This window comes from Falco biarmicus, chromosome 1 (genome assembly GCF_023638135.1).
Source record: "Falco biarmicus isolate bFalBia1 chromosome 1, bFalBia1.pri, whole genome shotgun sequence".
In the NCBI taxonomy this organism is placed as follows: Eukaryota; Metazoa; Chordata; class Aves; order Falconiformes; family Falconidae; genus Falco; species Falco biarmicus.
In genome coordinates, this window is record NC_079288.1 from 32,454,838 (window position 1) to 32,479,040 (window position 24,203).

Genomic DNA, 24,203 nt, shown 5'->3' on the forward strand with positions numbered 1-24,203 from the left:
GGGTGCCATCAGCATTTGTGCTGTTCCAATCCCCTGAAAAAGCTCTGAACTTTTGCTCATAAAAAGATGCAAGTGAACCGCAACGTTAGTTTCAAGATTTTTCTCACCAAACTCCAATCCATGGCGGTATCTTAGCATCAACTCCCTGACCACACTCAGCTTTTGCTTCTTATCCATGGCGTGATAGATACCGAGCAATCTTGAGAGCTGCACCACACACAAGTGTTGTTGCAGGGCTTTGATATCAGCTGGCAGTGCAATTTCATTCTCTGCTGTTGCTGACAGAGGAATTACTTCCAGCAATTGGCTGATGAACTGAAAGAGAAACACTACTGTTAAATTCTGCAGGGCATCTGGGACTGCACAAATGGAAAAGCATCATTTCCTCCCTCAAATCAAGAAAAAAGCACAAGGTGGAAAAGTCAGTATCAACATGATGTTACACCGAAATCAGTGGTTAAAGAGCTGGCTTCAATACATTTTTAAAATTTTTTTTTTTTTTAAAAGGTGGCGAGCACACCATTCTGGTTGCACTCAATAGCTTTTAGTAAATTAAAAAAAATAAATCACAAGCAAGTTCAATACACAGACACACAAGGGAGTTCAAGCACCTGTTAACACTCACAGTAATAACACATGCAATTAAAATTACTGAAAGGCTTCACAGCACACTTCCAGGAAATAGTGGTTTTGTACTAGCTATTACATTTTCTCTCAACTCTGAAGTAATGTGCTGTACTCAGTAAGGTCATCATCTTTGATTAATGACTTATTTTTTGAATTAAGTTGTAAGAAAAGCAGCCTCTCATTGTTTACAGTTTTAATGGGAGACAGCAGACTTCTCACAACACACAGTCAGGCCTGAACAGTGGTTTCTTGTTGCCCTAAAATCCAACAGTGTTTACAAAGTTAAAACTGAGTTAAAGCCAATGAATTCAGCTTTACTACATTTGGTTTGAAACACAGACAGCAACAAATGCATGCCTGAGGAAAAAGGCATGACAGCTAGATAGGAGGACCACAGCACCATGCACACAAATTACACTTTTCCCACAGACTTTGATGAAGACTGTGTTGACAGATCTTCTCAGTTTGAGATTCTGCCAAGCTTAGCAAGGTCAACCAAATCACCAGGCTGCATATTCCAATTTATGCCTCTAGAAGTCAAGGTTGATGTCACCATAATTATTTCTGGAATATTTCATGTGTCTAGTGGCCCAGCAAGATTGCCACATTCTCAGCTACCGAACTGTACATTTAAAAAAAAAAAGATGCTCCCCCTGCCCCAACCTCACTGTGACCCTGCTACTTTACCTAGGATGCAACAACCTTCAGCATCTTTTGCTGTGAAACAAGAAGAAATCTAAGACAATCTACAAATCTCAAGTAACTTAAAATTTTCAGATTTCAAAAACTCGTCAGCACTTCAGCACCACTAAACGTCCTCAGCTACATATGTCCTTGACAGAGTTAAAACTGCTGCAGATGCGTGCTTCAGAGACACAGCAGCCAGAAGACAGTCATACACTGGGTAAAACCTAGTCTGTCAGTATGACACAATACAATACATTCACTAAATCAGCAGCAGTTTTAAGAAACTAAATCAGAATTTTTTAGAGAATTTATTCCAAGTCATGGTTTTAAAAGCACTGCAACAAAAATGCAGCCTGAACGATTATTATTGAAGATCATTCCCTCCCACTCTGGGTTTAGAATCTGGAAAGTTAGGATTAAACCGGTTCAGCACTTCAGGGCTACCTTGCAATGGTATTGCCATTTCCAGAACTACAAATTAAATACCACTCAGCACATCTCTTGCCAGCAGGGTGAAAATACACCTTTTAACACAAAACAACAGCAGCAACAACCCACACGTGCCAGGGCCATCAATCTCATTAGTAGATAAGCTGTGGGAAGAGCTTGCATTAGCAGTCGAAAAATATTTTAATAAACTAAAGAAAACACCACCATTATCTATGCTCTGTTTATAAACATTTTATCAACAGCCCCTGGCTGATCCAGGATTCTCTGTCTAGCCCTCCCCAGCTCTGGTAATTTTACACAATGGCTTAGAAAAACAATGGGGTGAGTGACAGGATTCCCAGCTGCTGAAGTCACTAAACGAGCTGCTCATGACTCTGCACAAATAGTCTTTTCAGTTAAAGAGAGCTCGGTTCAGAAAGGGATTCTGGAAAAGCTGCCACAGGTCTCTTGGTCACCCCTTGATCAGTATCAGTGTGTCAATTCTTTAATACCGCAGCAGAGCCAAGCACAACGCCTGTGTGACACCCTACCTGCATCAGATGAGGGACCAGGTATTTCTCATTAAGCATACATCTTTAATGGGAAAACCAAGTGATGGGTGGGAAAGGAAAGAGAAGGATGTCTTTGCAAAACAAAAGTTACAGTACAGAGCAATAAGAACTGTAAATGAACGAACAGCATGGTCTGTCTGTAATATTACATTACTCCATTTTGTAAACTGCGATCTATAACCAAAAGCAATGAGAGATTACTCATTTAAAAATGAGCAAATCAGGCAGCTTATCAAACTACAATTTCTAGGGAGCTTTTCATTACAAGATATAAGCTTGTATCTTGTAACTTATCAACATTATGAGATTTTTGATAAAAGACTCAACCAGGACCTTGAAGCAGTGAAAGTCAAATGAATACTACATCTGGGTACGAGACTCTGCAGGACCAAACAAGTTTTTAGTCTCCTGTAAAGATCCTCTGAAAGGAATTGCTCAGTGTATTCAGATGTTCATTGTATTTTCTACAGTGCAAACAGTTTTCTGATGACGTTTGCAGTCTTTTAATATGATCTACAGGTAAAGGGACCAGAGTGCAAACCAGCACTGCAGTTCCTGCCACTGTTTCTTTACCCTTACTTACCTTTGTGTATTGGCTGGATGGGAGGAGATCTACAAATACTTTGAGATCAGTAAAACAGCAGGGTTTGTCCCCAAATTTTTTGAAGTATTGGAACATTAGTTCTTCTGGATCACCTAGGAAGAAGGCCAGTTCATCTTTTTAATATGCTCCATTAAAAATTGAACCTGTAAAGTCACTATGAGAAATCTTTGTTGATGCTCCTCTCCCCTCCATCCCCCCACTGCTGCTGCCTTCGAGATTACACAGTGTTTTAGAAAACAGATAGCTGCACTATTGCAGATTTTAGCAGTGGCTCAATGTCTTTGGTAACCAAGGACACACAAAAAAACCCCAAGAGCTTCAATTGAGCTACTTTGGCAGATAACAGCTCAGCATAACAGGCATGCATATGCAACCTCTGCTTATCTAACAGTAACTTATTTTGGGATGGAAACATAAAAGGAACTAGTAAGTAGCAGAGATGTTGCTCTAATCACATTCTCTCCTTCACCAATTCCCTAAATGTGATTTTTAAATGCAAGTTTTAAAAAGGCAAAACCTGGTACTATTGCCAAAAAACTTAAAATTAAAAACCACCCAGGGATTACAGCATAACAGCAGGACTTTCTACAAAAGCAGTGCATCAGGAATGCACTTTCCATTATGTCAGCGACTGTATGCCCCTAGATCCTGTAAGTGCTTTTGAAAGTGTCTCTGCTTGCTTTTACAAGCCCTGGAGTAGTCTGGAACTACCTGCCTTTCTTCAAGGCTCATCTTCTAATGCTTCCAAAATTCTTTATGTACAGATAACAGCATGTATATTTTCAAAACAGTGATTTAGCAAAGAGCTTGCTCCAAGTTCGTGTTCTCTCTCCACAAGATTAATTCATCATCCAGTTAGTGGCTCTTACCCAGTTTATATTCATCATTACAACCTCTGTATCGCAAACGTCTAATCAGCTCCAGTTTAGCTAAATATGGTCCCCGAAGCGGCCGAGAGCTCTTAGATTCTTCTGTTATCCTCTCTTCTATAAATTTCACAGCTTGCTCTATAGAATAGTGTACCTCTCCTTCCAAAGAGCTGTGCAATTAAAGAGACAAAAGGTTCTTTGATTTTTCCCATTGCTAGGGCACTGATAACACATGCTCAGCCTACTTCCCAGTACACTTTTAAAGGAATCTGGCATGATGGGTTCTCTTAACTCGGTCACCATGAAAAATATGAACTGGAAGAGTTCTATAGTGTACAAACCACTATTTAAACAGCTGTTTCGATTAAGTATTGTCAGCCTCCAAAACAAAGCAGGGAGAACACATCATTTGCAGTCTGATGTCAAGAAGTCACCCAAAGACAGAGTGGTCACCCAAAGAGCTTACTACTGCTAAGCTACTGAATACAAACAATTCACTGCAGCACAAAGGAAAAAATAAATCCACAGCAAAACTGTTAACTTACTGCTCTTCTTCTGGTGGAGGTGTCCAGGATTCATCAATGAGTTTAAAGACTGAATCAAAGTAAGTTATATAGAACTGCCAATCATCTGAGCTGAAACAAAAATCAGGCACAGAACAAAGTTTAGGGAATTGCCAAAACAGTAACTCACTTCAAAAACTGCATTCCTTGCAAAAGATGAATTTAAGGAATAGCACATTACAGAAAAAAAACAACTGTAATAAGAATCATTTCTCCTTGAGGTCTCACATCTTAAGAATGCCATCATCCTGAATTTCTTGAAACGTGTTAAAGGAAACAATTTCAATAAAGAATCAAGGCAAGCTACAGATTCTCCCCTTAACATTTACATTCCACTCAGAGCTCATTAATATTCCCAGAAAATGCTAAGGCAGAAGTTTCTCCTCTGATTTAACCTATATTTAAGATAAGGGCACAGAGCTAAATACAAAAAGCAAACAACAAATCTCTCCTGACAGTTCCAAGAGACAGATTTGATCATACTAGTATGCTCTTTCCTGATGCATCTGTTCAAAGCATTACATGCATTTCCCAGTGTGAAGTCTGGCCAAGTGAGAGAAATGAAGTTCCAGAAAAGTATATGCAAATGCAGTTCTCCTCTCCCACATGAAGGTTAGAGCTGGACAATCAGCACAGCCTTTAGGAACAAGGAGGTAAACACAATTTTAATGCATTAACATGTTGCTAAAATCAGCCTTCAAAAAAGCTGTGACTACAGTCCTGACACTGACTTTCCCTGTGACCTTCACCATGTCCCTTTAACATTCCATTCTGCTGCCCTTTTCCTCAGGCTTTGGAGCGCAAACATTTGGAAATGCTTTGAGATCCTCTGATGTTCTTCTATTTTAACCACCATTTACAAAAGCCTCTAAACAAGGCAATTCACAAACAGCCAGGAATTTTTCTTCAGTTTTTTAGTAGGACTGTACAAATATAATCTCACTTTTTCAGCAGCAGCCTTCTCGACAGCGCATTGCACTCTGGCCACCTACACAGCTTCTTGTACATTGCCATACACTTGTTCTCGCGGCTTTGGAGCTCACTTGTCAGCTTCTCTAAATTAAAAACAGAAGGGCAAGTTTATTTAATCAATGCATTTCCTTCTCTACTTCCTGCATAAAGCTTCTTGTTATATCCCAGGATGCAAAACACTAAATGTAAGAGAACAGAAGAGTGGCCCTCAAGGGACAGATTTCCTGTGGAGGCCTTAAAACTGCAAGTGCATTTTAATCGCCAGAAAGACTGCTCAAAAATGCAGGATATCAGGAGCTTTTTTCTTTTAAGATGGCAGCTACAACAAACCAACATGCTATCAATTTACTACTGCTAAGCATACTGCTGTGAAGTTCATCATTGAGTACTTTTAAATACCATAAACAGGTGGGTAAAAACAGCCTGCACAAGAGAGCACCTCCAGAGTTTGCACCAACGTTTGAAACTGGTGCTAAGTCAGGCTTCTTACAGCCTTTTTTTTTTTAACTAGTGGACAAGTCTGAAGCAAAGGAGAACTGCTGTGTCCTCCACACAACTGTAATTATTAATTGACTGAATAAGTTACCTCCTAGTTTTCCTCTCACAACATCTAAGGCTTCCTTATACTTCTCCAAACGTTCCAGAATCATGTAGTACAGCTCGACCTTAAAAGAAAGATTAAACTGCAATGAAATTTGCTAGTAAAACAATTCACAGGTGTGCCAAGAAATAAAGCGGCTTGTTTCACTGTCATTAGAAATAGGAGCTAGCCAGGCCTGCAAAGCTATCTTTAGCATCCCAGAGGGTGGAGCATTCAGGAATTTAGGTCTTTTTTTCCATTCTCAGTCCTGAAGTTTCTCTTGGGGCCTCCCAGGGAGCAAAACCAAGTACTTCATCAGTCAAATCAAATGCAAAAAAATTTCCTTGCCCACACGATTCCAAATCAGTCTCAACACTGCTCTTGAGTTTTCCTTCTATCTTGCTACATCCACATTTACTTCCAGAACACTACTGATTATTATCTTGGAAAACTGTTAAAATAATCAACTTCCTTTAACAGTGCATTCCTTGTTTCAATAATGTTCGAATCAAGCTGAACGTATCTGCAAGCCTTACTTCAGCCTCAGCTTCAATCTTATCCTCTTTCACCATTTTTTCCACCATTCTCTCAGCTAGTGGCAAAAACATCGTCTTTGACAGGTTTTCATCCTGTGCTGAAATAGACTAAGGAAGAGAAGAATTATCGTAACAGCTCATCAACTTTTTGCGTCGTCCCACCCACTGCGTTTTTCACATTAGAAGGGGGGGGGGAAGAACCCCAGGTGCTTCAGTTCCTCCCCCCAGACCACACATTCAGAGCTTCCATCTGTCACACACAGAAAGCAACCTCTCTGTTAAAAGGCAGCAATAAACCCAGCGATATACAGAAAAGCTCACTCTTGATTACGCTGTTCAGACTCACACATCTACGCACGCAATACCCAATGGCAAATAACACATAGCAAGAACACATTTGTGTTTTCCATGGCACAGTATTTAACAAAACGTGATTAACGCCCCTGTGCTTAGTTTTTGTCTGGCCAACACTCTGTCAGGTTGTCTGATTAGTGTCTGAATCTGCCATCTCAACTAACAGCAGCACAGCTGACCTGCCGTCCAGTCCTGCAGACTTTCTGCAGTCTTAAAGACATGCCAAGTCCACAGCTCTCCTTTATTTCCTCCTTGAGCCTTTATAACCTAGTTACAGAAAGGAACAGTTCTGACCAAGGAGCTGCAGATATCCGAGGCTTTATTAATTAGCTCTCTAACTAAAAAGACAGTAGGGTACTAGTTCAGATGAGAGAATAATTTCAGTTGTATAAACATGGTAGGGCAGACCAGTTACACTGCATTATAAAAACACTACAGCATTCATTTTGAAGCACAGCAACAGCGCTTCTTAAGGGGAGGCTCAGTCCTTCTCCCAGAATCATACGTAAACAGCTCAAACATTTTACTTAAAATAATCTCTAACATTTTCACTCAGAACATTTCTATATTTGCACTATTCCTGCAGCAAAAGTCAAACTCATTTGCAACACTGTACACACCTGCATAATCAGGCTCATCACAGACCAAAAATAGTAAGGATTTTTGGGTACAATCTTATAAAGTGCCATTCCAGCCTGAAAAAAATAAGACAAAGTTGCATCATTCCTGAAACATATCTGTTTATAAGGTCTCATGACAAACAGCACAAGCTAAGCAGCAACAATGGCAGCAAACGGAGAATTAGCAACTAGATGGGACTTCCATCAACCTGTGAGCCCTTCCACCCCAACACACACCGCTAAAGAAGAAGAAAATAGAGGGTGAAAATGTTTCAAAGTACTTTGTGTAGGCCTGACAAGGAACAGCAACGAGCATGTGGATGTATGATTGCCTAAACAGATGACAGCTTTAATTAGAAGTGGTAACTCCATGAGGAAGAAGACTTATTCTTTAGGAGTGAAGGGGGTATTTCCAGTGCCGATTTTCAGCGGTAAAAGGCACATCAAACCACACGCCTCCCTCATGTAAGCATTTGCCCTTCAACACTTATTTCATACGGACACACACTCAGATACCCAAAACATGAGGTCACCTATACGTGCAAAGCAGTGGTTAAGCAACGGTCGAGCTGAAAGCTTGGCTGTATCAAAGCAGAGCTGAAGTATTCAAGATTTTCTAGCCTAACACATAAACAGTTATTCACACATTTCTCTCACAGATTTTCAGTGCCTGTATATAACGAAGGACAACACTTTTTACCCATACAAAATCTGTAATTTTAAGAAGCTACACATAATACAGTCTACTACCACAGATGGACTTCTGTGCCAATTTCCCAACTTCAGTCTCAGCTTGCATTTTCCAGTACTTTCAGCTGAAATACTCCAGAACACAGGACACTGCGGTTTATTTTCACTCTCCAGTCAGCATCCATGCACTCTTTGCATCTCTAAGTCCTTAGGTCAAACGCATAGGCCAATGCTCGATATAAGAATCTGACAATGTTTGGATAACTTAACCAGATACACGCTCGTATGACACTTTAAACATATAAAAGGTCACACAAATGTTAAATAATATTATCTAAGACCTCATTTTTTCCACTCACAGTTGTAGACAGGAGTACAATTCACATAGCCACATCTCTGACGTTCAGAATGTCATATGAGATTGTAATGTCATGTACATTAATAACTTAGCCTGTCTACAGCTTGAACCCAAACAGCATACAACTTGGGCTACAATGGAGAACAACACTTCTGCTCAATATATTCTTCTAGTTATTTAAACTTATACAAAAATTCAAGTCACCTTAAGACAGTGGGAACAAGAGGGAGTTCAGGACTTATTTACTTGGCTCTCTGTGCTTTTTTACGCAGAAGAGTGAGCACGCATGCTTTGAAAACAGTCTTCCATTTATAGACATTCTCCAGGCACCTAATTTGGAAGGGATGAAAACAAAACTAACCAGCATGACACTGTTCTGCCAGCTGAGATGATGTACTTAAAGGTAGTGCTTTTTAGCTTTTCTTCACCAAATTACAACCAACAGAAGCCTAGCTATATGTCAGAGTCCAGAGGTAAAAGCATGGGCAAGATTACTCTTCGCAAAGATAGCAGCCAACTAAGGAGCGAATTAAGTCTGAAAACATGGATCACAAGATTTTGCTACATCTTTTTCTGTCTATTCCAGAACTCTTCGATAATACGCTGCCTCACATGTAACCACCATCCTGTTCAAGACACATTGATAAAACCCTCCCAAAATAACCAACATATTCTATCAGACCAGATATGCACACAAAAGGCACAGTTGTCCTATCCCATGTAAGGAAAAGAATTTATCTTCAGAGAGCCCACCCCCTAAATCACGGTCTTTCAAGCCTTTCTGTTAACAGAGCGTAACTTCTGCATTAACCCGGCTTAGCTTTCTGGAAGATTACTTATAACATGAAAAGGCATTCACAGCAAGATAGACAGAAAAAAAAAGCCTTTACAGCTACCAGAACACAAACTTGTTGATCGTACCTGCTGCATCTTCTTGTATTCTCCAACCCTGGCATAGGCCATGAAGAGATGAGAGTGATACTCTTCACTGTTGGGAACCTTCTTTACAGCTGCCTCATACAGTTTAGTTACCAGTTCCGCTAAACCAAAACCAGATGCTTCAGTTAAGACAAATTGGGGAATCATTTGAAAGCACAGCTACCTAAAGCCAGCATCAGTGATACTCTGAACAGTAATCTAATTACACTCATCAACCACAAAAATGGTACTTGCTCCCCAAAGACCCCAAGCACTGCAAACATTAGGCAAAAGACAAAAAGGGGCTTAAAAAACACAAACCAACTTCCAAATAAGAGTGAACAGCAACAACTGAACTGCTCAGAAGCAGTTTTTCTGAAGAAAGTTTATTTATTTTGGAGCATTAAGCTGAATGAAGGTTTCTATTCCTGGCAGAATGGTTGCTCCATGTGAATTATAGATCAAAACACAGAATATTTTTAGAGCCTCATGTGAAATTAGTTATTCTTATCACAGGTTTACTTAGGTTAGTCATATCCTGTTATTTCCCAATTACCTATTTTAATACTTTTAACAAGTAAAATCCTTCACACTATACCTTTTACTAATAGGCCTATTATGACTAAATACTTAGGATATTACAATACGCAGAACTTTGTACATCTTCATCCTTCTAGATTATTTTTTTGCCTTACACATAAAATCATACCTCAGTGTAATATTAGAAAACTGATTTGCCTTTCACATAGTTTACATATCCTCGACACACACATACATAAAACCACCAATTACCATTTTCTTGCAGGACCAAACGTGGAAGTGCCTAACACCCACCATTTCGTTTCTGACTTAAGAGACCTAAAAGTTAGAATCCTGAGCTTAATGCTTATGCAAGTTGTTTGGAATCACAGAAAGGCTTTTGACATTTTCAGACATTTATGTGGAAGTCACACATACACACAAAAATTGCTTGTTAGTCAAGAAATGATGCTTTAACTCCACATACACACTCACGTAGAAAGAAATAAACTAGGAGAGCACAAGCAATCACTGCATTGCAGACTGATACCAAAACCCCATTTCTACACAAGTTGTTTCACCACATTGTCGTTGCTCCAGCAATTCAACAATAAACACTGCTACCACCACCAAGAACCACAAGAAGCTGCCAGAAACAACTGCTTAGAGCTGTACAAAAGCAGTATATAAGGTCTGGCTTTTTTCAGAACAGCATGTGCAATCTGACGCCATCAAACATGCAAAATTTAGTATTTTTGTAATGCCGTATCACTGCAAGGAACCATACTGAAAAAGCTACTGTGGTCAAACTGAGAAGTGAGTATTTCCCTCCTGCTTGTCACACAGCTTCCCGAGGCCTGAACCCCTCATCTAGGGTCTCACAGCATGAAAACACTCTCCAAACCACAGACCGGGTGATTTGTCATCTCTACAACATATACTGACAACAAATTCCAGTAGCTTTCATTAAAAAAAGTGAAGTCAAAGCTTGATTGTGATGGATGATCATTAGCATGCCATTCGTTTAGGAACTGTGTACACAATAACGTTCACAAGGGAAGCCTAAACAAGGCTCTTGGCTTTACGGGCATCACTAGAGCCTTGGAGGCAATCTTAGCAGGCATCATTTAAATTCTCTGAGTCTCTTAACACGCCTATACACAAACCCTGGACTTTGCACTATTCCCCCTGGAACTGTGGGTCTCACATACTTCTGAAGAACGTAAATAATTAGGATTTTTAAGAGAGGCAAAGGAAAAAGCTTACGTCTATGCATTTCCCGGTAAAGAATAGTTAGTGCTTGCAAGGAATTATCATCTGTGGGTTCAAGTGCTGCTACTTCTTGTGCCAGAGCATACGCTTCATCTTGTTTGCCAGTTCTCTGCAAGCCAATTGCCTTTAGAACCTATTGACACAACAGAGGCAGCTGTTAGAAATACAGTTGGCAGTGAAAACTCTCTCATTGCTGGTGAGGAAAGGCTTTGCCCAGCCACCTCATTACTTCTACAGATCTTCAGGTTTGATTAAGCTTCTAATCCATATGGCTGTAGAGGAAACACTCCAAAGGCAAGCTGCACCAAATAGCATGGCTTTGCAATTCTTAACAAAGATGTAGGCCACTCCAAGGCATCAGCTGCCACTCAGTTTCCCTGCTGCAGGCTGAACCCCTACCAGTCCTGCCAATTGTCAGTTTTTTCTTTCAATAACTGGCCAGAGAGAAGTGACAGAAATGTGATTCAGGTCATTGACACTCGCTCCAGCTTAGGAAGCTTTCAAAAACGTGGAAGTGAAAAAAGAAAACCCACAAGGAAAAGAGAAAAGCAGAAACATGTTCAGAAAACTGAGGCACGGAACTCCCTTTCCTTCAAGAGGCTCAGCAGGGAGGGCAACGAGCAAGAGGCAGAAGAGCAAATGCCTCCAAAATCACCTTGTGGTGTTTTACTAAGGACTACACCTCCCAAGGAAATGTCTTGGTCCAAACTACTACACATAGGTATCCCAAGCTAAGGTCTAAAAGAAGCATTTTGAAGGCACTGGCCATGTGCCAAGGCTGCTGGCAGTGGTTCTGACAAGGAGCTAGACAATTAGCTGGGGTGCAACCAGTTACACTTTAGTCATTAGAGGCACCTCACCAAGAGGATCTGCACAAGTTTTTCAGGCAAACGAGGCACTGTGCAAATCAGAACAGCCCAAGATGTTCCAGGGGGTTCAGCCGACACTGTGGTCTCTGAAAGATCACGCACACGGCTCAAAAGGCACAGTGGCACACTCCCAGGCTCAGAGCGACGCTCACCAAACACACTCAGTGCACCGCACACTTACCTTTGCACAGTGAAGATCCTTGTGTTTTTTGAGCAGTTTATCCGCTTGTTGGATTGCCATTTTATTATTGCCATTATCAAGATAATCTGCATAAGAACAACAAGGACAGCATTACACCAGAACACAAGATCCACTCTGGAAAGCCACCTCTACATTTTCTGTCAAGTATGAGCTGTTAGGCCAGTAGCGCAAATAGCATTTTCCTTGTACAATTCACATTAACCCAAACATTCAGGGAGCAAGTCATTCCGTAGACAAAGTATTCACCTCACTGTACTAGTTTTAGTCATTCAAACAAACAAGCTTTTGTAATTAGTCCACACAGATCATTACAGCAACAAAAGCGACACAGAACAGAGTGGGTTCTGCAGCAACAGCTCTCTGCTAGCAGCAGAGCTTAAGACTCTTTGCTTCAGTAAAAGGAGCAATTAATTTGCTGTGCCTTTGGGAGACTTTCAATGACTTTGAACAGGCAGCAGGGTAGAAACTAAGCACCCACACTCTCCCAAAGCATTAAGCGAGAAGACCTACTTGTCCGCATGACCAATACTTCACACAGAGCAAATCTGTCCCATAACAGAGCACCACTATGCCTTCACCACACGGGTTTCAAAGACAAAAAAAATGAAGCTCCCAGGGGTCGCCTCACTATCTCCTAGGGGGATAACCCACCATCTAGTAACACTTAGCTGTAGAAAACCCCTGTCTCCAGACCATTTTCTTTTTTTCAGCTCAGTATTAAGATTTGCAGCTTCACTTACAGCACATCACCATGTTACTAGACAATTATATATAACCAATTGTACACAATGACCCCTATATGCTTCCCCTCCCTCCAAAATTAATATGAACCAAAACCTAGCAGAAAAAAAACTTAGCTGCACCCGATGTGCCAGGAGGGAAGGGTCTGCTCACTGTGTTCTGGCCTCTCCCCTACCAAACTGTGAACAGAACTAATGCCAGTTTAGTGACAGGACATTACACATCTTTTTCTTGTCAAGACTGTCATTCTCATTACGAGAGAGAACTCTTTTACCCAGTAGAGAGGTGACCTTTAGTAATTCCTTGGTATATGGTAGGAAGTATGCACCTATACTAATGAGATTTCTATTCGGCAGCTTTAACTTTTGCTTCCACGGCCAAGTGCTGCAGATTTGAAGTCGAGCTAATTGGGCTCCTGAGACCGTACAGATAAAACCTCAAACGAAGCTGCCTGCCCACCTAACCAAAACAAAACGTTACTGCATGAAATAGAGTTTGAAACTGTAACACATTGCCTTGACTTGGGGTAGACGGCTGCTTTAACTTGTGATAACCTGTGCATCACCTTTAACATTAAAGCTTCAGCAGGGATTTCTCAGTGAAGAGGTTTCAAAACTGTGGAACAGCACATCCCAGGGACCTCTTCATATATCAGCAGAGACTTCTTGATTTAAGGATCTGTGTTGCATAGTTTGCTTACACACAAATTATCTGCCATGCTGCACTGTCTTGGATTGCTTAACAGCTGTGCTGACAAGATCTCTGCTTTAGGTCTCCTAAAGTAAATCAAATAAACCACAAACCTCTCTAAACTGCAGCAGAATAAAAAGACTGTATTTTGCTAACAACAAATAAGTGTGTTGGAAGCCAAAGTAGCTGGCAACTTCCAAAGGAATTCAAGCTCAAGGAAAATAAACTGAAGCCTACACTGCTTGCAAGGGCTGTAGGTGGAGATGTTCAGTGGCTGGAAATGCAACACATGAACCTTCAGGTGAAGGGAGAACAAACCCAGATGGAAGATAAACATAGCTGTCAAGGAACCCTGAGTAATCAAGGCACGTGGTGCAAAGTGGAAAGCACTGGTTTAAGTCAAGATCAGCCCTTTGACCTCATGCTGCACGTCTCCAGTTTATGATTTTTGTGAAGCCGTGTATTTACCCCTTTCAGGACGTACGCTTTATTTCTGGTTCTGCAGCACCAAAGCCAGAATTCAAATCTCACGCTGCAGATAATCCTTTCTAGAACTAGCAGAAAGCTATTTTAAAGCTCTCTCCCTAATAGCCAGAGAGCCAATATATCGCTATTCACTCCCTCCCCAACAGCTATTCACCAAAATGAATCCATCTCAACATCAGCTGCTTTCGTGCCGGTTGAATTTACTGAGCTTTTTCTTTCAAGAACATTTAAGGTGCTGCCCAGGTGATAACACAAATAACTGCACATTAATACAAGTGGCAATCACAGCACAGACAGAAAACTAAGGAAGAAATTTACAAAATTGTGAGATAAAGACAAATTGCACAGCAGTGCTCATAATGATGCAACCGACTTCAAGCCAGCTGTGTCTTTACACTTTTAATCAAGTGAAACTCTCTTCCTCCATGTCAGTGGAGCCCGTCGTAGATGCAGGCCTGCATCCCACCGTCCTCACTGTCTGGGCAGCAAAGGATGCTCCCGGAGTGCGCTCAGCCCCAAACCAGAGCAGCTCCCCACGGCTGTGGGGAGAGAGATTTTTCTCCTGGCATTGGAAGTTGAGAGTCTCTGGCCCATCTTCCATTTTTGAGAAGCTGCGACACCGTAGCCTGGGGAAGCGTTTTTCTTTTCTCCTTCTCTGCATTTGCATAAGCAGAGCCAAGCCTGCGCTCTCTCGGGCAACCCCAGCTGCACCGAACACCCCGGGAAATACCTGGGGGCACCCTAATCCAAGGAGTTTCTTAACAAGTCCGTCCCCCCACTACTTCACTCGCCTCCCAATTAATTTCCCTCACGCCGTCTTTAGCCCGTGCCGCACCGCTCCCGCACAGCGCCTTCCCGGTGCCCGCCACCGCTCCCGCCCCGGCACGGATCAGGCCTCGCTCCCGGCCCCGCCGCAGCAGCCCCGCCGGCTGCGCTCGCCGCCCCATGCCTGCGCCCGGACGGGGGGGGGGCTCCGCGCTGCTGGCAGCGAGACGCGCGGCGGGGGCTGGGGCGCGGTGCCCCCCCCGGGCCCGGCAACACTCCCGCTTCCTGCCGCGGGCGGGAGCCGGGACCGGGCTCCGCCAGCCCCCGCGGCAGAGCCCCGCGCACACACGCACGCGTGCCCCACGGGCCCGCCAGGATCGCGGGAGGCCGAGGGCCCGTCCCGGGGCGGCAGAGCGCGGGCTACCCCGGCGCCCGCCCGCCGAGCCGAGCCTCCCCCGCCGCCGGGGATGAGGCGGGCGGGCGGAGGGGCCCGCCGGAGGAGCTACCCAGCGCTATGCCGGGCCGGGCCGCCCGGCGGGGCCCTTCGCGCCGGCCCCAGGCGCCGCCGGGCGGGCCGGAACAACCCCGCCGGGCCCGGGGAGCGCGGCCGGGGGTCCGCGGGGTCCGTACCGTAAATGGGCCGCAGGCGGCGGTCGTTGGGGTCCTGCACATGGCCCCGCGCCGCCATGATGAGAGCGCAGAACCGCAGTGCGCAGCCGCCGGCCGGGCCGGCCCGGGGGCGGGGGTGAAGGGCCGCCAGGAGCAGCGGGGCGGGGCCGAGCGCGGCGGCGGGGCGGGGCCTGGCCGGGGAAGGGAAGGGGGCGGAGCCCGGTCGGGAAAAGGGGCGGGGCCTGGCCGCGCGCCGCGTCCCGTTGCCACGGCGCCGGGGAGCGCGGGTGCGTTGTCGGGTGCGTTGCTGGGCTGGCGCCAGCCCCGCAGAGCCGGGAGCGCCCGCAGCCGGGAGCGGGGAGCAGCTCTGCCCGCGCTGCGCCGCGCCGGGCCCCTCGCACTGCCGCAGCCGCTTTCCCTGCAGTGCTGAGAGCGCAGCCGTCTCTCCTGAGCTCTCTGCTCACCTACCCACGTCCCTAGCCACCTGCCCACACTCACCCCCACCTCTCTCCCCATCTTCCTTTACCCTTCCCCACCTCCCTCCCTCCCCATCTTCCTTCCTCCCTCCCCACCTCCCTCCCTCCCTCCCTCCCCATCTTCCTTCCTCCCTCCCCACCTCCCTCCCTCCCTCCCCATCTACCTTCCTCCCCATCTACCTTCCTCCCTATCCCCCCCCTCCCTCGGCCAGGGAGGCCCGGGGCCGAGGCAGCAGGAGGAACCCGGCTCTCCGACCCCGGACACAGCCATGCCCTCGGCTGCCGGTAGCCAGGCGGCAACGCTGCGGTGCGGCCACTGGTAAGAGACGCAGCGGAGGCTGCCAGGGGTCTCCGGGAGCCACCACTGCACACACATCCATACGTATCCCCTTGACATGTGCCACGGGCTGGGAGGGACAGCTCACTAACGAACATGCCCCCTTCATTACAAACGGTTGGCGTGTTGTTCTGCCGTGTCAGGGCCTGACAACCTGCTCACCCTTGACTCAAGTTTCTGACTTGAGCACGTAGGCAGGAACCAAAGTATTTGGTAGAAATAAAGACTTGGTTTTCAGCAAGGCACACGTGAACTCCGTGGTCCCAAGTTCCCATTCAGCAGCCATGTGGCAGAAGGCGGGATGTGAAAACAGAACCAGGAGGCACCTCCTGTTTCTCTCTGATGACAGTTCCCTTTTCCCAGCCACACCGGTGTCGGTAATACATCCACCGACAGCGATGCCAGCTCAGAAGTTACCTCCTGAGTACAAGCAACTAAAGACATTCCCTTTTTTTTCCCAAAGGGACGTGGGACTCCAAGCAGTTTCTGGCAGCATCAGCCCGGCTGGTTTGCAAGCAGCTGAGTACGTGCAGTTGAGATGCTGCTGTTGGACTTTGCTGCTTTGCCAGGCTGTTGCCTGCTCGGGATCTGGCCAAGGAGAAAACTGAACGGCTCTGCTGGTTTTCTCCTTGGTGACATGGGAAGGCACAATAGGTTATAGAACTAATGTTGGTGTTCTGAGTTGTGCTTTAGTCTGGGGAGCATCGTCTAGAAAGGATGCTACCTGCCTGAGGCAGGAACAAGGGCGAAGCTCAGAGTGCCTCAGTTCTTTTTGGATCTTCTCTGTTTGTAAGCCTTGCCTTGTCCTCCAGATAGGAAAATGAGTCTTTTGGGAAGGGGGTGGACGGAGAAGTTTTGGCTCCAGAGTAAGATGGCTACTGCTATCATTCACTGAGCAAATCTGGCCCAAGAGGGTCTGTTCTGTAGTTTTTCCGAGCAGAGCACTGTTCGACCTCTCATAGCCCGGTTAGTTTCAGGAAGAAACTGTGATCTTCTCAGATGAGTTTATTAATTAGTTCATCACCTTGAACCTGGTGATAACTTATGCTGCAAAATTTGCTTTTCTCATAATGAAATCCATCCACCTTGATTTTATCTCCAAGTAGTGTGAACATTGTGACCTTTGCATGCTATAGGCGTTAATATCCCACCTATGAAGGAATGTGGAGGCCTGGCTGGGCTTGCCTTGCTCTTTAGTTCCTCGGTTCTCTAAACCATGAATTCATCAAAAGCTTTCTTAGGATTTTTGTGTTGTGAAAAACTGCTTGCAACTGTGGTCAGTGTATTTTCTGCAAAGTAACCTCTGTGATGTTTCTTATAGCAACAAGGATATCCCTGCCTCTAACTTCACAATTCATGAAGTCCACTGCAGCAGGTTTCTTGCAGCGTGCCAGTACTGCAAGGAATACATCCCGAAGTCGGAAATGAAGAACCATTTTGCATCTGAGCACATGGAGGTGAGAAACGCACTTCTCCTCTAAAACTGCTGTCCTCTGTGGCAATTAATCTAATGAGGTCTGTTTATTGTAGGTTACCTGCAAGTGTCAGATGAAGATGGAAAACCGACACTTGGAGGACCACAAGGTTGGTGAACATCAATTGATGTTAGATGTTTTGAAGCTACACTATGGTACTTCTAAGCACTGATTCCAGAGCCTTTCTGTCAGCCAGAAGCTGGACTCCAAACTGTGATTGATGCACCTTTTTTATTGAACCGTGCTCTCTAAATTCATACCCTCTGAGAGAAGGGGGTTGGAAACTGCCTTCAAGCAGTGGAGCCTGCTCAAGTCTTCATATCCAAGGGTTATCTGCAGTAATTGATGATTTTGTCCTTGTTAGTGATTAAGATGAAAAATGGTGCACTGTTTCAGAAACACAGAATATGATGAACTCCACTTCTTCAATTCCTTTCACATGATGCATTTCTGACTGCTGCAGTCGTTATGTGAGTTTTAATAAGTCATAATGTCCAACAGACTTTGAAAATAGTTTGTAAAATCAACGGGGATTTTTTTAATTTCTGACTCCAGTTGGCTGCCGTCACAGGCAATCTTGTAATCAATGTCAGCCCCTTCCCTTCCTATGGCCCCCCCTTGCAGACAGCTCTGCAAGTGCCACCTAAGCCTGCTTATTGCTGACAAACAAAGGATTTTCAAACGGTGAAGAAATGACCAGTTCAAAACCCTGGAAGCACTTCATCCTGCACGTTTGTGTGTAGTGGTTCTAGTTTTGCCTGTAAAGCAAATGATGACATATTCTTGCAGCATCTGCTATTCTAACAGGGCTTTCATCTCTCTGTAACCCCTCTGGAAGGGCAACTTACCGTCATTCAGTCGCGCAGTCGCGGGTGAAGGACATAGGCAAGCAATTCTTGCCGAGTAGTAAGTGAGCTGTAAATCTGTTCCCTCGCAGAACACACACGGAGATGTTTTTTAGCAGTGCTCGGTGCAATGGGATCAGGACTGGGTTTTGAGACTGTCCCTGAAAGCTATCTTCAAGAAGCGCAGTGGGAAGGAATCTGCTGTCCAAGTATGACAGATATTAAAGTAATGTCCTGAGTCTTCGGAGTGCTTCAGCTGGCGTGTTTATGACTACACAGGTTACACAGCCTGCTGGTCTTCACATTTCTCACATACTATCTTATTCCAGGCTATCCTTTAGCGTAGCTTTGGAACTGGCTAAAGAAACAATGGACCGCTCAGCTCTTCAGCAAATGGAGATCCTCCCTCCACCTTTGCCTCATCCTTCCATATGTGAAGAATAATCCCTTGTTCTTTTTCCAGGCGTTCGTGTGCCTTCTCCGACTCGTCCTATGCCCTTATTGTGAAATACAACTACCTTTGAAAGCCATGGTTAACCATGAGCTTTACTGTGGAACACGGACAGAGAAGTGTGAGAACTGCCACCGCTACATATTGGTGAGAGACCTGAAAGAACATCCTCAGGTCTGTGGGCTAGAAGGGATACAAACCCAAGGAAGTGCACCATCTGACTTCACGGATGAAGATGAGGATGCATATTGGCAAGACCTTTGGTACAGTGCAAGCGAATCAGGAACAGGTAACTATGCTGGGCCATTGTGGGGAATGCCCAAGGGGCTAGAAAAGCAGATTTATAGCAGCTGTGTAGGGGACACCCCTTAAGGACATTAGCAGAAGCAATGTTTCAGCAGCACAAAGAAATTAGAGGCGAGGTGAGGTGCAGAGATGAGTAATAACCAGCTTCATATTGGACATTTGGCAGCCGATCCAAGCGCAAGGGTTTTTAATTCTTTCTGGGAAAACACTGGGTAATGACAGCTCCAGAGCCACTGGGAGTGGGCTGATTTTCCCGTGGAACAGAACTGCAAAGGTATAAGCCAGCTACACAGAGGACTGCTGAGGTCCCTGGGGTGAGAGCCCAGGCCACTGCCGATTCTTTTGTCTCAAAGTATCGAGCTTCGCAATGAAAGCGGGAGTTGTTTGCTCGCGGCACATTCTGCCTGGGGTTGTGCGGCAGCTGCGCTCCTCCTCGGTTAAGCAGCAGGGTGGGTAAGATCTGGATGTGGGGTCACGTCTGTAGCACTGCGCATCTCTGCAGTGACGTCCCGGACATCGCTGAGACTATTATCAGCGGGGCAGACATGAAGCGTCAGCTGGTTGTGAAAGGAGAAATGGTGCTAAAGGATTTATTGAAGGCAGTCGTGGGCTTTTTTAGCAGACCACTGCCTTTAACTTGGATCCCAAAACACTGCTCTCACGCTGGATGGCGTGGATTTGCTGATGTGGAATGAATTCAGCAAGTGTGACTAGAGTAACTGTTGCCTTAGTGTGAGCTCAGGTTGCCGTCCTGTGACACAGAACAGCAGCCTGTTGCGTAGGGATCCAACTGCGCCAGACTTCTCTCTGGTAGGGGATGTAACTCTGCTTTGCTTTGCAGATGATGAGCCCGTCACCCTGCCCTGCCCATGTTGTGACTTGCAGTACCCCATCTGTGAGCGGATGGATCATGAGGTTTAGTATCTCCTTGTATTACCTACTGACAAGTAATGATTTTGAAAGCTCTCGTAATGCAAACTAAACAAAAGGCCCTGGAATTGCACAACAGAAATGTTTGCCTTGCACATCCGAGTGATGTTGAAACCAGGATGTATGGCTCACAGCTCAGGTGGGAGAGGAGCAGAGGCGTGTAACCTGTGTAGGTAAGAGGGGAAGGAGACAACGCAGGCTGTCCATCTAGGAGATGGAGAAATGTCTCGCAGGGTAGACGTGAAGAGAGAGAGAGAAAGGTTAAGGACGTGACTCTATCGGGAGCTCAGCCTAAGCGAGGAGCGGTGGGTTTATGAAGTGCTGAGTGCCGCACAGCGCTCAGCAGGGGATTCAGACGCTTCTCGATATTGCTGCCTGGTATTTCTGCTATGGAAAGAACACCAGGTCTTGGTGCTGCTGAAGCTGTTACTGCTGTTCAAGAACACTGGACAGGTACCAACTAGACCGCTTGGTGCTTTAATGCTTCCGTACACCTAAAGAGCAGAGTCGGGGAGGGGGGTGCCCGGGGAAGAGGCAGTCCTCTGGGCTTCGCTGCTAGGACAGAGAAGCTAGGAAAACGCTACGCTCGCTCATTTTCTCTTTCACGGCTCTTTTGCATTCTTACAGTCCTAACTAGTGACGTTGTGTTTTGCTGGTTGGTTCTTCTGGGCCTTTCCTGTCCTAGGTGATAGTAAAGTCAGTATGAATAGAAATGAGATCTGATAAAATTTTATAGCTTATCACCTGTTAAATAGTTGTGCTGTCACGAAGAAGTCCCATCCACCTCCTATGACAGCTGGCTGGTGGAGGACGACTTTATCTCACAAAGATAACAGATGCTTTCCTTTCTGGTTCCTATTTTTGTTTTGTGGGTTTCTGTCGTCTCGTCTTGTTATTCCTCGACATAATTAACCAGCAGGAAAACATGACGTTACAACAAGGATAGCCAAGAGGGGCACTTCTGTGGGCAGCATGACTTGGAAATTACTTTTAACCTGATTTTTTTCTTTAGATTTGGTTTTTAAGATGCCACTTGTACCAGGCGGCTAGCAGGAACCTGATCAGAACTACCCTGACAGGACTCTAGGGCTGCTTTCCCCATGCTTGGCACTGGCTTTGCAGGGTCATGTGTAGGTGTGAGAGGCACAAGCATGAACAGGAGCAGGTAGGGTTGTTGGCTGGCTGGCGGCAAGGCCCCAGCTACGGGGTGGTTCTGTTCAGCAGGACAGGTTCAGGTCCAGTTTTGCTCAGGTCCTGTGATAGCCAGTCATTCTTCCCAAGCTCTGGGTAAGAGCAAATGCACATGTCAGCAAACGATACCTACCTCTTCCGAACAAACAGTTCCCTACTAACCTTCACCTTGCTGAGGGGGGATGCTCTGCAGTGCTTTTATGGGGATAAGTCTGAATGAACTGTCATGGAAACAGTCAAACATCTGTTTTGCTTTAGCTCGACTGTGTGGTGCACCCTGCTGCTGGGGACTCGATGCCTCCTGAAGCCAAAAGGCAGAGAGAAGAATCACCAGAGCTGCCCTGGACACGAAGCAAGTGTCAAGGTATGGGCAAAACACAGACTGACACACACACGGTTTTCCTTTACGTTGCAGGAACACTGGGCGTTCCAAGCTGAGTAGATGTTGTTACCCTGTTCTGTCTCCAGAATTTTAAAATCTTCAATCCTCCACCATTGGTCTAGTTTTATGCAAGAAAGATGAAATCCTTAGAACTCAGTATCCTCAAAGATCTTGGTTACAAAGCTGTACGCTGCTGGAATGGCAGTTGGCTCTACTTTTGTTACCTGAATGGTCTTGAATCTCTCCGGCTGCATTGACTGTTCCTGTGAAGCGCTGTGTTTGTGTCATCTCAGGAGATGTTTCTCCTTGGTGCACAGGTCGCTGCATGAAGCAGGAGCCTGGACCTCCTGCTGAAGAGGCCCAGGTGCCAAAGAGACGGCTGCCCGCTCCCACCTCCAGAGGCAAGGCCAGAAAGAAGGCGGCTGGCAAGAGGGGCAGAGCAAGGAAGAGAGGGGCGTGTGGACGTGAAGGTGCCTCACCATCCCCTCAGAGGCCTGCCAAGCGCTCCCGCTCAGAACCCCTCACATCCAGCCCGTTGAGATACTCTCCGAGCCAGCCAAGGTAACACCTCTGCCTTCCGTTCCAGGCAGCCGCGCCGGGGCTGCCCCGAAGGGTGAGGGGCCGGCGGCGCTGCAGGAACAAGTTTTGCTCTGCTGGGAGCAGGGGCGCAGCCTCAGCCTGGCGCACTCGCGTCTTCAGGCGGCAGCGACCCAGCAGCGGCGGCAGTGACAAATGCATTTCAGTCCTCCGCCTTGTCCCCTTGCGCTGCAAACCTGGGTGCCCTCATGTGTGCCTGCAGCTGAAAGGGTGTCACTCCATGTAACGTGGCTGGTGCTTATCCGCGTGTCAAACAGCAAAGGTAGACTTTTATAGCCAAGTAGAACGGGCAAAAGGGTCCCTGGGAGACAGTGTCGCAGAGCGCCTTGGTCCCTGTCCAAGGCAGCGCTCTCACCTGAGCTTTCCTCTCTGCTCTTTGAGTACAATCTGGTGGTTCTGCTCCAAAAGAAGTGGGTCAGGGCTCAGGAGAAGCTTCCTCACAGCCCCCGCAAAGTCTCCCTGGTGTGAAGGACCTGTGCTCAGTTAGCAGTGAGAGCGCTGACGTGGGTGGGCTGGCTTCCTCTGAAAGCATCCCTCTCCATCCTTGACAGCACCAGCAGCGAAGGAGAAAACACGGGCTGCTCCATATGGCTGGAGGCGCTGGAGCCAGAGGTGAGGCAGCCAGGCAGAGCAGAGCGCGTGGCGTCGCTCCCGCATCGGGTGCACAACGGGACGCCTCCGTTGCGGAGCGCTTGGCAGGCAGCGCTGGGCTCTGCCGGCGCACGGGCGGCATGAAGCGCTGAGGGCTGACACACTGTGGGCTCGCTGCACGCTGGGCTCATCCTGAGCGGGGCTGGCTGGGAAGAGAGGGCAGCGCCTGCCCAGCTGCTCCTCTTGGTGCTTGGGCCAGGAGCATGAGCTGATGTTACAGCCCTTCCTGCACCAGAGAGGCTCTTATCAGTCGCTTCTGCTCAGGGACTCTTTGCGAACAGCATTTTCACTTGTTCTTTCTCCCTTTCCCTTTAGCTGATGACCAGGAGCCAGGCAGCTTCACAGCCACAGGGGGACGGACCCAGCAACCAATAAGCAATGTTCGGCCCTCTGTGGACCAATTCCATGAAGTAGAAGTTATTTCTTTTAGCATAAGAACATTCCTATATTGTCATGTCGTTAAGTTTCTGTATTTTTATTTACAAATAAATAAGTTATTTATTTTAGCGTAAGAGAATTCCTCTATTGCCATGTCATTGAGTTTCTACAAATTCAGATCCTTACAGGCAGTTATAGTTACAGCTGGCTATAGGCATAGGCGGCTACAGGCAGTGATCACGATATATACAGGTACTTTTAGGGTGTTCAAGTATGCGACAGGTTTTCACTCCTATGATCTATACCAGTAGCACCCCACGCCAGCGGCCCCCCCCGTGACCCTGAAACCCCCCTGGGCTGTGTTTCTGTGCTGGCTCTTTGCGATACCCCCTGACGCAGCATTTCTGACCCCCTGAGCTTTGAGCCCCTTGTGCCACTCAGTCTCGAGCAGAGTGAGGCCCCCCAGAGCCGTGTGCCGCAGAGGGGTGTCTGGAGCCCCCCGCTTGCGGGAGGCCAGCCTCCTTGGCCAGCAGCTGGAGCACGCCCGAGGCGCAGCGGGATGCGGGATGGAGGCCAGTGGGAAGGTGCCGGGCTGGCGCTGGGGCACCGCCGCAGCCCTGGCAGCTGAACCCCCCCAGGGCCCGGCCCAGCA

At 46.3% G+C, this 24,203-nt stretch overlaps 2 protein-coding genes across 4 annotated transcripts in view; one reads left to right on the plus strand and one right to left on the minus strand.

The window, feature by feature from the left end:
• Positions 1 to 15,683, minus strand: part of NAA25 (N-alpha-acetyltransferase 25, NatB auxiliary subunit) — a 30,538-nt gene extending 14,855 nt beyond the window's left edge. The window contains exons 1-12 of one of the 2 annotated variants that reach the window (XM_056333869.1): positions 15,554 to 15,683; positions 12,221 to 12,306; positions 11,165 to 11,303; positions 9,383 to 9,501; positions 7,414 to 7,488; positions 6,440 to 6,547; positions 5,910 to 5,988; positions 5,295 to 5,406; positions 4,334 to 4,423; positions 3,789 to 3,958; positions 2,899 to 3,011; positions 108 to 315 (exon numbers count right to left, since the gene is read on the minus strand). In XM_056333869.1, the coding sequence (XP_056189844.1) occupies positions 108 to 315; positions 2,899 to 3,011; positions 3,789 to 3,958; positions 4,334 to 4,423; positions 5,295 to 5,406; positions 5,910 to 5,988; positions 6,440 to 6,547; positions 7,414 to 7,488; positions 9,383 to 9,501; positions 11,165 to 11,303; positions 12,221 to 12,306; positions 15,554 to 15,611 (1,357 nt within the window). In that variant the 5' untranslated portion in view covers positions 15,612 to 15,683. Of the gene's footprint in view, positions 1 to 107; positions 316 to 2,898; positions 3,012 to 3,788; positions 3,959 to 4,333; positions 4,424 to 5,294; positions 5,407 to 5,909; positions 5,989 to 6,439; positions 6,548 to 7,413; positions 7,489 to 8,665; positions 9,327 to 9,382; positions 9,502 to 11,164; positions 11,304 to 12,220; positions 12,307 to 15,553 lie in introns of those variants that run through there. The other variant, XM_056333879.1, reaches the window with a different exon arrangement.
• A 2,143-nt stretch (positions 15,684 to 17,826) lies between these two features.
• On the plus strand, positions 17,827 to 22,480 carry LOC130143838 (TRAF-type zinc finger domain-containing protein 1-like). Of its 2 annotated transcripts, XM_056326732.1 has the most exons (3): positions 17,827 to 17,929; positions 19,129 to 19,405; positions 20,264 to 22,480. In XM_056326732.1, exons 1-3 carry the CDS (start codon positions 17,894 to 17,896, stop codon positions 20,341 to 20,343), a joined length of 393 nt encoding a protein of 130 aa, XP_056182707.1. In that variant the 5' UTR covers positions 17,827 to 17,893; the 3' UTR covers positions 20,344 to 22,480. The 2 variants fall into 2 exon arrangements, with proteins under 2 accessions (XP_056182707.1, XP_056182706.1); XM_056326731.1 differs by lacking the exon at positions 20,264 to 22,480 and having other exon boundaries at positions 19,129 to 19,580.
• The last annotated feature ends 1,723 nt before the right edge of the window (positions 22,481 to 24,203 follow it).

Coding starts and splice junctions, on each gene's coding strand:
- LOC130143838 (XM_056326731.1), top strand. CDS start 17,894: ATGAAGATGGAAAACCGACACTTGGAGGACCACAAG. Junction 17,930..19,128: donor GACACTTGGAGGACCACAAG/GTTGGTGAACAT, acceptor TTCTTTTTCCAG/GCGTTCGTGTGCCTTCTCCG.